Source organism: Atheta coriaria, unplaced genomic scaffold (assembly GCF_025399875.1).
Source record: "Atheta coriaria isolate IRGN ID8LTWV9N9 unplaced genomic scaffold, Caltech_Dcor_3.1 hic_scaffold_5_pilon, whole genome shotgun sequence".
NCBI lineage: Eukaryota > Metazoa > Arthropoda > Insecta > Coleoptera > Staphylinidae > Dalotia > Dalotia coriaria.
This window is the reverse complement of record NW_027045447.1, coordinates 11,677,753-11,692,098: the sequence shown is the minus strand read 5'-3', so window position 1 is coordinate 11,692,098 and position 14,346 is coordinate 11,677,753. Positions and strand designations below refer to the sequence as shown.

At 34.9% G+C, this 14,346-nt stretch overlaps 2 protein-coding genes across 4 annotated transcripts in view; both read left to right on the top strand.

The window, feature by feature from the left end:
- The window catches only part of LOC135791660 (membrane-bound alkaline phosphatase-like), a 44,516-nt gene extending 40,689 nt beyond the window's left edge, over nucleotides 1–3,827 (top strand). For 2 of the 3 annotated variants that reach the window (XM_065302131.1, XM_065302130.1), the window contains exons 3-6: nucleotides 2,036–2,196; nucleotides 2,260–3,124; nucleotides 3,182–3,239; nucleotides 3,298–3,827. In XM_065302131.1, coding sequence (XP_065158203.1) covers nucleotides 2,036–2,196; nucleotides 2,260–3,124; nucleotides 3,182–3,239; nucleotides 3,298–3,520 — 1,307 coding nt within the window. In that variant the 3' untranslated portion in view covers nucleotides 3,521–3,827. Of the gene's footprint in view, nucleotides 1–1,010; nucleotides 1,701–1,758; nucleotides 1,978–2,035; nucleotides 2,197–2,259; nucleotides 3,125–3,181; nucleotides 3,240–3,297 lie in introns of those variants that run through there. The other variant, XM_065302129.1, reaches the window with a different exon arrangement.
- A 7,231-nt stretch (nucleotides 3,828–11,058) lies between these two features.
- On the top strand, nucleotides 11,059–12,264 carry LOC135792193 (transmembrane protein 87A-like). The gene is made up of 2 exons (XM_065302806.1): nucleotides 11,059–11,067; nucleotides 11,180–12,264. The coding sequence occupies exons 1-2, from the start codon at nucleotides 11,059–11,061 to the stop codon at nucleotides 11,750–11,752; spliced, it is 582 nt and encodes a 193-aa protein (XP_065158878.1). The 3' UTR covers nucleotides 11,753–12,264.
- Nucleotides 12,265–14,346: the final 2,082 nt, after the last annotated feature.

Sequence of the window (14,346 nt, the reverse complement as noted above, 5' to 3'; positions counted from 1 at the left end):
ATGGGCAAAAATTGAGAAATGTCACTTTTGCTTGCTTTCAGTCGCGATTTTTCGACCTTTTACTGTAGGAAATATAATTATTTTATATTTTTATCTGATAGAGAATGTTCAATCTTTTCATAATCCAGTGATTCGTTGGTTGGAATCGCTTTTAGTTTAAGAAGATATTAATTTTGAAAATCATTGGAAAAAGTATCAAACGCACCCCTTGGCAATTTTTTTCTTAGAATGAAAATTTCATCTCACAGATTTCCCTTTTAACTATCCTATCTGATAGAAAATAGCCCGTAGATTAAGACGCTGCGATCAGATCTTAAATATCTCTTTTAGTTTACGAGATATTCGCGTTTGAATAAAATGGGGTAAGGTGAGGAAATATCACTTTTGCACTTTCAGTCGCGATTTTCGACCTTAGCCTTTACTGTAGGAAATATAATTATTTTTATATTTTTTATCTGATAGAGAATGTTCCAATCTTTCATAATCAATTGATTCGTTGCTTGCAATCGCTTTTAGTTTAAAGAGATATTATTAATTTTGAAAATCGTCGAAAAAGTATCAAGCACCCCCTTAGCAATAATTTTTTTCTTAAGAATGAAAATTTCATCTCTCAGATTTCCCTTTTAACTATCCTATCTGATAGAAAATAGCCCGTAGATTAAGACGCTGCGATCAGATCTTAAATATCTCTTTTAGTTTACGAGATATTCGCGTTTGAATAAAATGGGCAAAAATTGAGAAATGTCACTTTTTAGCACTTTCAGTCGCGATTTTCGACCTTTTACTGTAGGAAATATAATTATTTTATATTTTTATCTGCAATTTTTTCTTAAGAATGAAAGTTGCGTCTCTCCAATTTCCGTTTTAACTATCTATCTTATAGAGAGTCCGTAGATTAGTACCTTGGCGATTTTATCTAATTATCTCCCGTTTTCCATTATAGATCGTGGAACAATAACAAATCCTCGTATTGTTATCCTATTTTTATAGCCATGCTGCTTAAATGAAAAAAGATAAACTAGGCCGTATGTTTCACATAATCATTGATCAAATTAATTTATTTTTTGGTGATAAGGTAAGGTATAGAAATATGCCAATATTTAATTAATGTGATGAATTAGATTGCGAATAAGCTACGCAACACAATCACACAAAATTAAATTTATTAAATCTATTACTGCGATGTGAGTGACTGATTAACAAAATAAACTTGATTTTTAGTAATTTTAATTTATTTTTATCCTTAATTTAGCCATTCCCCATTGTTGTCGATCAATCTACACCTGAATTACTGAATTAATATATGGTTTAATACACCTTGATATATTACAAATAATTTTTATTCGCAATGAGGGTAAACTGCATGTTTTGATTTCATTAACCTTTATGAACTGAAAATTTTAATGAAATAGGTATTTTATTTGTGAAACATACACAAAGTTGTATCAAAGTTTGTTTATATTTTGTCTGGAACAGGTATACCTTAAATTCAAATATAAATAAATACTTAATATTAACTTAAGCATATACCCAGTAAAAGATTATAAATGTTAAATTTTTTAAGTTTCTTTTTTATTCAACGTTATTATTCTTGACATTCACAATGAAAATTCAAAACGTTCTTATTGTAATTACGAGTATGTTTGATCTTTGTATTATTAATCAAATGGTGACAGCAAGGAATAGAACACGACGGAATGGTGATTATAGTTAATATATTTGTTTCTGTAAATTAAAACAAACATTTAAAATGTTTAGTTGAACGTTTAAACCGAAGAGAAAGATTTGGTCCTCCTTATAACCACCATAATCATGAAATGATTGGTTGGCCCATCGATGAATCATTTGATTCTTCTTCTTCTGGAGTTCCGGAGTTTGATTTCTTTGACAGTAGTAATGGGTATCATCACAGAAATATTTATAGCCAAATTGCACAAAAAGTAATTGAAATAAATCTTGAATCAAAACCAAATACAAGTAAATTACGCCGACTTTTCTACACTTAATAATATTTACTTGAGAATAATTGATTTAGATTACGCAAAAAACATCATTTTATTCATTGGTGAAGACTTGCCCGTATCAACATTCAAAACAGCACGCCTTTATCAACAATGCCTAGGAGATTTCTGCTATGATGAGGTCCCAAAGGATTCTATACTTCGATATTACTTTCAGGATTATGCTATTGCTAAGGTTAGAAATTCTATTTAATACAATATATTTAGTACATTTGTTATACTTTTGTGTTATTTCTAGTCTGAATGCTCTGATTCTGTGGAACCTGATGTAGCATGTGCGACAACTGCCATTCTTACAGGAGCAAAAAGCAACAAAGGTACAATATCCCTCAACGACAAAGTCAAATTTAACTCACATAAATACCAACCCAACAAAATCCATCGCCTGGATTCGATTGCCTCCTGGGCGCAATTTGATGGCAAACGTACTGGATTGGTCACTTCAGGTCGGGTTACTTCACCAGGTGTCTCACCATACTATGGCCATACCCCCAATTATAATTGGCAGTCTGACTATGACATGGCAAAGAATAAGGTCTTTGCTCATGGTGCAGATCTTGCTTCGCAATTGATCAATAGCAAAACTGGGTCCAATCTTAACGTTATTCTTGGTGGTGGTCGGAGGAAATTTCTTCCATCACATCAAAGTCGCGGTGAAAGATTAGACAGAAGGAATCTAATAAATGAATGGTTGAGGTCGAAACGTGACCATGGCGAACATGCTTATATTGAAACCAAAGAGGAGTTGCCACAAGTCTGCAGACATACTAAATACCTTCTTGGACTTTTTGATTTAGACCACTTGAATGGTAAAAATCATCCGAAACTAGCCGAAATGACTGCGGCTGCTATCAAGCTGTTGGACAAACCAAATGACGAAGGCTTCTTATTACTCGTACATTCGTCTAAGGTGTACCCTCAGGATGACTTCACAGAAGATGAAAGACAGGTACATCAACACATACATCTCATGGACGCTATCAAAACCGCCATTGACATGACTGATGCATCGGAGACTTTGATTATTGGCACTACTGATCACTATTTCCGCAATCGGAAGTACTTATTTAATCAACTACGAAATGATGTTGGCGAACAAAAATGTAATAAGTATGATTCCTATGCTTACTTAACTTAACTTAAAAGCTATTCTTTTTCAGATACTCGGAAAACGGACATACCGGAAATACGGACTGATTGGGATTTCAGTACTTATGGTAAATTTGTTTTAAATCTAAATAATGTTTTCAATTTTAACATGTAATTTGTTTGACGGAACTCGAGTAACTGCTATTTTGAATGAGTTAATTGGTAAACCAGAGTATTCCGAAGATTACTGTGATATTAGAGACACCGGCGATGACGCAATGGTTTTTGCATATGGACCATATTCGCATCTGTTCAGCGGAATCATGCAACAAAATTATATTGCGTATATAATTGGCTATGCAGCATGCATTGGAGATAGTTTGCAAATGTGTGATGATTATTACATTTAAAACATCATTAACTCACGTTTATATACTGTATATACATATAATTATGGACAAATAGTTTGCGAGGAAGGTGGTTTAGAAATTTCCGCGCGTTGTCTTATGTATTCATGTGTACATACATGTTTGTTGTACTGTCCACGTAGAATTCGTTTTTATATGTAAATGTTTTGTATTGTATTGTAGTGCAGAAATGTTAGAGATGCGCGTATTACAAGGCAAGTTTTACTTTCAGGAGATTTTAGAGCTGTCTATGATTTTAAATAAATGTATGTAGTTTTTAATGTTGCTAATAAAACATAATGTAATATTATATACTTCTTCATATGTCTTTTTGGTTTCCCCTTTGCCGTTTGCAGGACTGATGTCTTATATCATATTCCATATAAATCTTAAGTGCATCGAGCGTGTACAATATATAGCTGTTACTTGTATTGTGTTGTGTTGTTTTTAAAAACATGATAAAAGTAGAAACATAAATAGAAGAATCAAATAACAACCATAAAAACACTCGGTGGTCGAGTGGAGACGTGCACCTGCTGGCATGCTAGCAGACACGGATCGAATCTCAGGTATGGATGGCATTTTTCTCAAATATAAAAATATCAGGTGTAATTTGGGTTGCATATATGAATTGCAACGAAATATAAGAGAAATTGAAATATAAGTGAAGGCAATATGAGAAGAAATAAGAAAGCAAGGGCAAGCGTAGAAACGGAGAAACAGGGAAGTAGAAGAAGCAGAAATAGTAGTAGAGAATGGGAGAAGATAGAAGGAAGAGAACAGAAAGTAGAGTAGAGAAGAGGAGGAGATAGAAGAAGAACCAGGGGAGGATCAGATTTTTTGAAATTTTTGGCGCGTGTCACGTTTATAAGACAGTCTACGGTCGATCTCCCAGAGCGCCTCCGGCGCTCTGGTCGATCGCCCACTGCTTCGATCCATCCGTACTCCCGGCCCATCCTACAGCTACGATGTCTCTGCGCTTCATCTATCAGGCATATCAGCAATGAACTTTTATGGTGGGGGATGTCCCAGAGAGAGGGAACTCCTTATAAGGACATCCTTTTAAGAACTTGGCAAAAGTAAACACAATTTTAAGTCGCCTCAAAGGGGACATAAAAATATTCTTACAAGTTCTTACCTGAAATGAAAGATAAGTACACGTATCATACAGGATACGTTAACGAATTTTAGCATAATTGGGGATCATCCCTGGGGAGGAGAGCTGTTCCTCTGTAATCATAGAAGGGGTAAATATAAATCAAAGAAGTCGGCCATAATATGTCCTTTTCTTCTTTATTTATAGTAGAATACAAGTTTAAGATTTTACAAGTCAACAATACGTATCGCCATATTGAGGCAGGACTTTGATACCAGCAGCCCGCGCACATACCAGCAAATATATTTTCTTGGTGATTGAAAGCAAAGTAACTACTTACGAGGGTGTTACAAATGAAAAAAATTAAATGTGAAAACAAGAAAAACTATTTTAACACTACAAATATCATTCGTTTTTTCACCTGAGGCTCAGGAAACTAATATACAGAATTAATGCCACAAAAATTTGAGAGGCAATGAGGAAAACCCTAAAAGCAACAATTAAAGCAAAATTTCCCACGATTAAGCTAAGAAAGAAATGACTATACAGGGTGTTTCCCAGAGAAAAGAAAATCTCTAGGTTTAAGAGCAAGGAGAACACAAAAACTCCACAAATATGGCGGAGATTTTTACATGGTACTTTAGAGAAAATTAATAATATTGGGGTATTGGGGGCTTTAAAGTGTGTAAGGAAAACCTTTACCTCCATATAAGGGCCCCAAAAATTTTTTATACAGGGAGGCTGACAAGTACGCTACATAACTGATTAATATACATGGTATTACGAAAGACCGCTTTAGAAACTACAAAAAGGAGTTAATGACTACACACAACACAGCAGAAGAGGGAAATTTACAAATAAGCAACAATATTGAGCAAAGATGGTACAAAAATAAAACACTTACATTTTAACATATTGTAGATGTATATTATTTATTAGTGATGCATCAGCATATAACCGACAGGTGAAGCATCATCATAGTGACGGCGAAACTGGCGGCGCGTAACGCAATTCAGTTATTAGAAGAATAAAAATAACTATTTTTTTATACTTAAATATTAAGATGTGTACGGGGCCTTTATAAGAAAACGAAAAAACTATTCAAAAGCATTACAAATTTGATCTAAATATTAAAATCTTCTTAATTTAATGATGATAAGGACTGCAAATCGATAAAACATTCACGTGACTGGCGAAAATATAGCTGAGCCGACAGCCGACAGCAAAGAGAGTGAGCGTAGTCGACCATATGAATGTACTTAATTTTAATATTCAGATACTTTTTAAAACAGTATTTGTATTGTTAAAATCATCCATATTATTTTCGGAAACGGAACCAGAATTTTTGATAAAATGCTACATACCATGAGTTTGTAATTTACAAGATGATGCATACAAGTTACTTGGCATACATATTAAAGTAGCGTAATAACTTTACGTAAAAAATTAATTACAAACCCTAGGTAGGTATGCATTGACGAGGTTTTTATATCCTGGAATATATTCTATCAACTGAAAACACACACGCACGATTAATGGACACGTATTTCTTATTTAAGGAGACTCTAAAAGCCGCACTTTAATCCCGTTAAACAAAACATGCACACCTGCAATATTTTGCTGATGGACGAAAAGTACACGACGATTCGTCAATTAAAACTACTCTAAACGCATGGCGATTAGAAGACACGTTCACTTGGGCCGCGGTGAAACGGCTACCATATTGCGCTTCGCTTAGCCAGGTACAAGGCTGGTACGTAGCGATAATACGCGTTACTTGAACAAAAAGTTGGCATACACAAACGTATTGATAAACTCGTAGTTAAAAGACCAAACTAAAATTTCACAATGTTGAAATAATTGATATCAACGAAATCTACTTTGACTTTTCAATATTTCTTGCTAAGAAATGAATTTATTGGTTTTGGGTCATAAAACTGTGACAAACGGTGAGTAAATCACCTTTGAATGCAAATTTTCGGGGGTTGCAGGTCGAATTCCTGCATAAAATAAATACCACCCGACGGAGAATTTAATTCCGCATCTTTTGATGTCGCGCTGAAGTTAGTACGGCGCGTTTAGCCTGCAAACCCGAAAAATACAAACATTATTGCACGAAAAACGGTAGGTAGGTGCACTATTACAAATTTCCGGGGGTTGCAGGTCGAATTCCTGCATAAAATAAATCTACCGACGGAGAATTTAATTCCGCATCTTTTGATGTCGCGCTGAAGTTATTACGACGCGCGCCCAGTTCGCGTGCAAACCCAGATACAGGCGGTGCGAGAGAAAAACGGTTAGGTAAGTCACCTTTTAATACAAATTTCCGGGGGTTGCAGGTCGAATTCCTGCATAAAATAAATACCACCCGACGGAGAATTTAATTCCGCATCTTTTGATGTCGCGCTGAAGTTATTACGACGCCCAGTTCGCGTGCAAACCCGAAAAAATACAAACATTGCACGAAAAACGGTGAGTAAGTCACCTTTTAATACAAATTTCCGGGGGTTGCAGGTCGAATTCCTGCATAAAATAAATACCACCCGACGGAGAATTTAATTCCGCATCTTTTGATGTCGCGCTGAAGTTATTACGACGCCCAGTTCGTGTGCAAACCCGAAAAAATACAAACATTGCACGAAAAATGGTGAGTAGGTCACCTTTTAATACAAATTTTCGGGGGTTAAAGGTCGAATTCCTGCATAAAATAAATTACGCCCGACGGAGAATTTAATTCCGCATCTTTTGATGTCACGCTGAAGTTATTACGACGCCAAGATTGCGTGCAAACTCAAAAAAATACAAACATTGCACGAAAAACGATGAGTAAATCACTTTTTAATGCAAATTTTCGGGGGTTGCAGGTCGAATTCCTGCATAAAATAAATACCACCCGACGGAGAATTTAATTCCGCACCTTTTGATGCCACGCTGAAGTTATTGAGACGCCCAGTTCGCATGCAAACCCGAAAAAATACAAACATTGCACGAAAAACGTTGATTAATTCACTTTTTAATGCAAAATTTTCGGGGTTGTAAGTCGAATTCCTGCATCAAATAAATACCACCCGACGGAGAATTTAATTCCACATCTTTTGATGCCGCGCTGAAGTTATTGAGACGTCAAGATCGCATGCAAACCCGAAAAAATCCAAACATTGCACGAAGAACGTTGAGTAAATCACCTTTTAATGCAAATTTTCGCGGGTTGCAGGTTGAATTCCAGCATCAAACAAATACCACCCGACGGAGAATTTAATTCCGTATCTCTGGACGCCGCACTGAAATTAGGGAGCTGCCTAGATCGCGCGCAAACACAAAAAAATACAAACATTTCATGAAAAAGGGTGATTTTTTCATGCAAATTTTCGCCGGGTTCATACGGTGCCCTGAACACGAGTCACTTTTACCGCTAGCCTCTTAAGGTGCCCTGAATCGAGTCACTTCTGCCGCTAACAAATACAACCCGCAAACTAAACTTTTAAACTAAAAGCGCAAGCGAGCTAAAACTTATTTTGAGATGTATCAACCGGGTACGCGACCATCTTATGTATTTGCAACACGCGGTGGAACGCGATAAATCAAAACAAAGTAAATACAAATTAATGGAGGACGCAGAAATTAAAACGAAAAATATAATTGAATTATAAACTTACCAATGCGAAACTCATGGACTACAAGGAACGTCAAATACTGTAAATAAAAAGAAAAAAACATAAGTTAAAAGGAAAATAATTCATAAGATTTAATAAAATTATAATCACACAGCGAAGAAAAACAAACAATCTGTGCTGTTTACTTAAAAGTTCCTTACACCAGCACGATGGGTCATCCTAATGATGAATATCAAATCAACATGGGGGCGATGCACTTAACTATGGACTATATACGCGCAAACAGTAAATAACATTACTATAGTCGATTGAGAATCGAATATAATGCAAATTTGGAAAGTAGATGCCCGGACAAACAATATGAGTCGAGTAAATTACGTCTGGATCAACCAGAGACCGGCACGAAACTGGCTGCAAACTGTGCAAGCAACGACGCCACAGTTTATGATAAGAAAGCAATAGATGCGCAAAACCAGTGCGTCGATGGCACTCGACCTTGTGCGCATATCGCTTTGGGACGTTACCTGCGATCAAAACTAAACTAAGATGCGCCAACATGCGGCGTGAGGGGATCTCATGCGTTGCATTCCACGCGGCGAATGCGATAAGAAAGTGTTAGTTGCGTTCAAAACAAACACAATTCTTGTGTCCAATGCCCACGTTTGCTGATAAATATAGAAATAAACACTATACATCCGTTTTACTATTTTTAGTTCATAATACCGCAATTTAAATTATTAAAAATAATGCAATAGTAAAATTCGATTTATCTGTCTAATTCTAATTTCTTATTGCGAATATTGAGCTAAGGGTGCGGTTTCTTCATATAGCAAAAAACGGATAGTAGATTTTTAATTTACGGGAAATTCTTTATACGATAATTAAATTGGAAATCTAAGGCAAAAAAAATAATTCTTAAGGAAAAATGTGCTGCATCATGTTTTTTTAAAGATCTTCGGTAGCGTATATTTTACAAATTAGTAAAAAGTATTAATTTTCTATAACGCAAAGTATTACAATTTACAATAGTGCATGCTGTGCCTCAGCCAAGCAAACAAGGTTGAGAGAATTCATGATAAGACTACCTGTTGCCCGAACGCGTAAAGCCGGCGTAAGGATGGCACGCGACTTTGGCACAAACCGCAATATACGATACAGGCGATATAAACGCCAGCAGAGCAAGACTTGCAACGACAACACACGACAAGTTTGAACGTTACAATTCGCACGACAATAAAAAATCAAAACAAACACAATTCTCGTGTCGAATGCCTACGTTTGGTGATAAATATAGAAATAAACAATAAAAGTCTATTTTATGATTTTTAGTCCATGTTAGTGCCATCTATAGATTCAAGTAGTACTTTAGATTAAATATTAAATTAATGCAAAAATTAAATTCTATTTATGTAACTCAAAATTGTTATTCTGAAAAATTGCTCAATTTAACATCAAATATTTCAGTAATACATAAATTTTACTAAGATAAGAAGTAGAGAAATATGTATTACTGAATCTCCTCCAAATAAAATTTAAAATTTTTATTCCTAATTTTGCTTCAGAAAGAACATTGTCATTTGGTAACATAGCAGAACAACAATAAAACGTAGAACTAAACTTAAGTATAAGTACACGGCAAACTCTTTCTATACATAATAAAATTATTTTACTTACCAGTTACGGAAGACAATAAATCGAAGGCAAGTTGATTGATACTGAAATAAATGAGAAACAAAACATTATTTTCTACCATGCGGAAATAAATTTTAGTTCCGTCGGAACGCAATCATTGAATTAAAATTCTTGTTATTCGCATAATAATGATAAGAATGACAATATTTACCAGATAGCACATTAGTCCATGCTCCTCTGTTGATGACACAAATGATTTCCACAGTTTAATAATTATTAGCATTCACAAAATATTGCCTGCCGTCGCCCGACGGCAACGGACTCTCAAACAAAATAATGTGAATAAACAAAACACGCAAAATTTAGAATTACGAAGATTACACACGCGATAAGTAGCTGATAAGAGATCAAACACGTTTATTAACACTAATTATCACAGGCGATCAGGAAATATAACGCGATTTAGTTAACTTATATCAAAGAATAACACGAACCGAAAGTGTAAAATGTGAGCTCGCTGTTATCGCACCAATGCAACAAAACAAAATTCTTTCGTTGGAATATTTTCAGTTAATCCTACATCGTTGCGCCATCTGACGACCCTTTATAGTACCTCGCGAAAGTACTAAGTGTTTCAAACAGTATGGCGCGCATGTGTGTCAGTGCAAAATTGTGTATGAGTCAGTGAGTGGTCACGCACTTAGATAGCTACGTCCGTGTGATACACGTACACGAAAGTTTTCGTGCACCACCTAGTCTAAAGTAATAGCAGTTTTGCACACTAATGCAATAAGTTAAACCTAGGTGAGGCGTAATGTTCAAATTTACACTGCGTTTTACAAGGTTGTATCCAATATTAAATCTTAAATAGTATTGCATCAGCGTTTTTCTTGAAACAATTAAATACCATCCGACAGAAAATTTAATTCTGCATCTTTAGACCCCGCGTTCAATTTCGAACCTCACTTCGTTTACTCACAATACATATTTGCATATTCCAATATGGACCATATTTGCATCTGTTCAGTGGAATCATACAACAAAATTATATTGCGTTATGCAGCATGCATTGGAGATAGTTTGCAAATACATGATGATTATTAAATTTAAAACATGTTTAATTCACGTTTTTATGTCAACTGTCATTTGCGACGTCATTTTGCACAAGGTGTCATTTGTTTGGTGTATGGTCGTGTGAGATGGAGAAAGTTGGTTGAAGAGTTAAAGATTTTCGATTTTAAAAGCGAAACAATTTTCTGGACATTAAAGTAAATTGAATTGCATTACCAGGGTGACTCGTCGAAAAAATGGTCAAGATAGAGATTTGCTGGTGGCATCTGTCCCCTGGCTGTTTTGGATTCAGCGATCTGTTGGTGGATATTTAGCGCTTTGGTCAACACGACCCGAACTCTACGATTACGTAGAAATGAAGTCAAGTTGAATCTCTATAGGCACTTTACTAACACACTCATATTCTCCGTGGCTGCTTCTGTCATATTTATGCTATACTCCATCAAAACGCATCGTGTTGTCACGTGTCTGATGATCTGGAAAGACCTCTGGTTGGAAGAAGCTTATTGGCATATTCTATTCTCCGCACTTCTACTAGTTATCATGGTGTTGTGGAGACCTACAAATAATAATCAACGCTATGCATTTGTTCCTCTGCTCGAAACGGGCGACGATGAAGAAGAGGAACATCTTGTGAATGATTCCTACGGGGTGAAAGTGCGAATTCATCATCAGAAGTCCACACCACCGAAGCAGTCGTCCTCGGTGGAGGATGATCTTAAATGGCTAGAGGAGAACGTCACCATTGAGCCGCCCTTGCCGGTGCTGGACTCCGACGAGGAACTAGTCAACACGCGTTTTGAAGTTTCCAAAATGCAGTGAATGGAAATACAAATGACGCCAACATGTATTATAAGCCAAATGAATGTATTAAATTTTTATCCTATCTCTAGCGAATGTGCGAACGTTCCAAGAGTACTTAAATGTGACCAGGACACTGCTTTCGAATTAATACCAGTAGATGTTGATATCATAGATGTGTTGTGTGAAATCGTGTCTTTATTGAACTTTGTGACTGAAGATATTCATATTCAAAATTAGTCGTAAGCGTATGTTCTTTGATTACACGCGACCAGATCTATTACCATTATAGATTGGCAAGTGAGAGTGAGAAGAGAATTCTAGTTAGAGTTAAAACATTGGAAAGTTGATAATAATATTTGGATTTTTCTGTTAAAACAGGCCATACGATGCACAAATTATATGATTGTCATTTTAAGTGTACTATTTTGTAAATAAGATCTTAGGATAAAGCAAAAGTAGTTTTAATTTAAGTTCATTTAGAGAAGTTAAGTTGTTTTAGTTTCTTTAATATATTGGTTAATACTAATCTATTTTCGGTCCTTTTGCTATGTAATCTAATAGTTTTTATATTTTTATGCTTTATCCGCAATTTTTCTGGAAAAAATCGGGTTTAAAACGCGCATAGGTGATACTAAACAATAAAAAAATGACTTCAATGAGTCAGAGAGGTCACGCACGGGTCCGCCGACAAATCCTACAAACTTATTGCTAAATATGGTAGCAACGTTGATTCGAATTCGAATGTAATTATGAATGGGTGCGTGGGCATTGTGGGCAAATGATCGTAAGCGTTTGGTCGATGAGAAAACAACAACAAAAGTAACAACTTAATAACCTTTAATAAAATGATTGCTGGAGTGAAATAAATTTTATTGTATACAGTTTCTAATGGAAAAAATATTTTAAAACTCAGAGTTAACCAGTATTACAAAAGACAAAAATTTGTTTATTTGGTGATTAAGATACACGAATACCGTTTTAAGGCAGTATAGGAATATAGGAATATATTTATTTATGGTTTTGAATTCCTAAGATACATTCAACTTCAAACTATTTGTTTCTAAGCAAATTAAGCAAAAAATATATAAAAATATAATTTATAGGCGCGTAAATGTAAAATTATTTAAGATAAGAATTTGCAGAAAGAACATACAAGTAATAGTATGATTAATTTGTTATAAACTTTATATTTTGCATGTTAATTAGAGTACATGCAAAAATGACGTGCAGTAATAGCTGAATTGCGCTTTTCGGCCTATAAACTCGAACATGTGTTGTCTACGATCGCATTGCCGAAAGTGGGTGTTAGGCAAGCTGGCCAAAGATGGGCATTCCAATAACAACAGGTCGATTGTCCCTCCTCGATATCCTTTCCCGTTTGCCGTCGCGACGAAATTTCGATGACGTGCACATAATCATACAAATCTTCGAACAATCGAAACACTCAGTTAATAGCAAGGTGCGAAAGTTGACGGACGTGCGTGATTGGATATTCGATTAAATTTATATCAAACATCAATTAAAGTAAGTTTTATAAAACAAATTTTATATTTTTGTATTATTTTAATCAATTAATCAATATTTTAAAGAAAAATACGTAAAAAATAAAATGTTTTAATCTGTAATGGCTGCCATTTACTGCCAAGATAAAAGTTCGCATTCAGATTGCACATTTAACACAGTTTAGTGTAAAACACACATCGCGATCATCAAAGATCTCGTTTTATATTTTATGCACTGCGCACTCACATATAAGAACATTAAATAGCGATATAATAAAGATAAAATGTACTACCAAGTATTTGTCTCACTTAAATCTACTTAAAAGCGCATTTAACGTGTTTTGCTTGTTTTTTCTGTGTAAATTGAAACACGTATTCGTTAGTGTTAATTTATTTGCATATAACAGATTTGTTCGTGTTTGTTTACTGGTAACGCATGTATTAAGATGACATCGTAAATTGCATCATCCTTTTATGGTGTGTTTCATGTAGGTATAGTTTTTGCGTGTGCTGTAAACCGAAATAAGACGAAATTGGTCACACCAAGGTGAGCACACACGCGTCGACGAAAACCAAAACCAGATGTTTCGATTTTTCAATGTTTTTTGAAGCTATTTATAGCCATTACAAATCTTTAATATAAATGTATAAATTTTCAATTTTGACTTGAAGGTGTTAACAGGTTTATGAAAATATCATATTTGCCATAAATTAACAAATATTGTCCGAAACAAGTTAAATATTTATCTTATTTCTTGCGGAACAAATCAGTATATATTTATATTTAATACTAGCTGTTGCCCGCGACTTCGTTCCGGCTGTGTTTAATAAAAATGTAATTCGTTTTTACTCTCTTGTTCTAGACATACTCGTAGTAAGAGTCAATTCTATCAATAAGATTCGCAATTTTAATTTAAACAAATTAATTATATAAAGTTTTGTCAATAATGCACTTCAGCGCGCCATCTCGAATTCAACTATTTAACTATAACTATGAGTGAATCTCAATGTCAAATTTTATTATTCTATAGAAAAGAGCTGTTTTGATGATTTTCCCGGCAATTATTCGAGTTTTTCTCACCTTTTAAACCTTCCCTAGACCTCCACGAA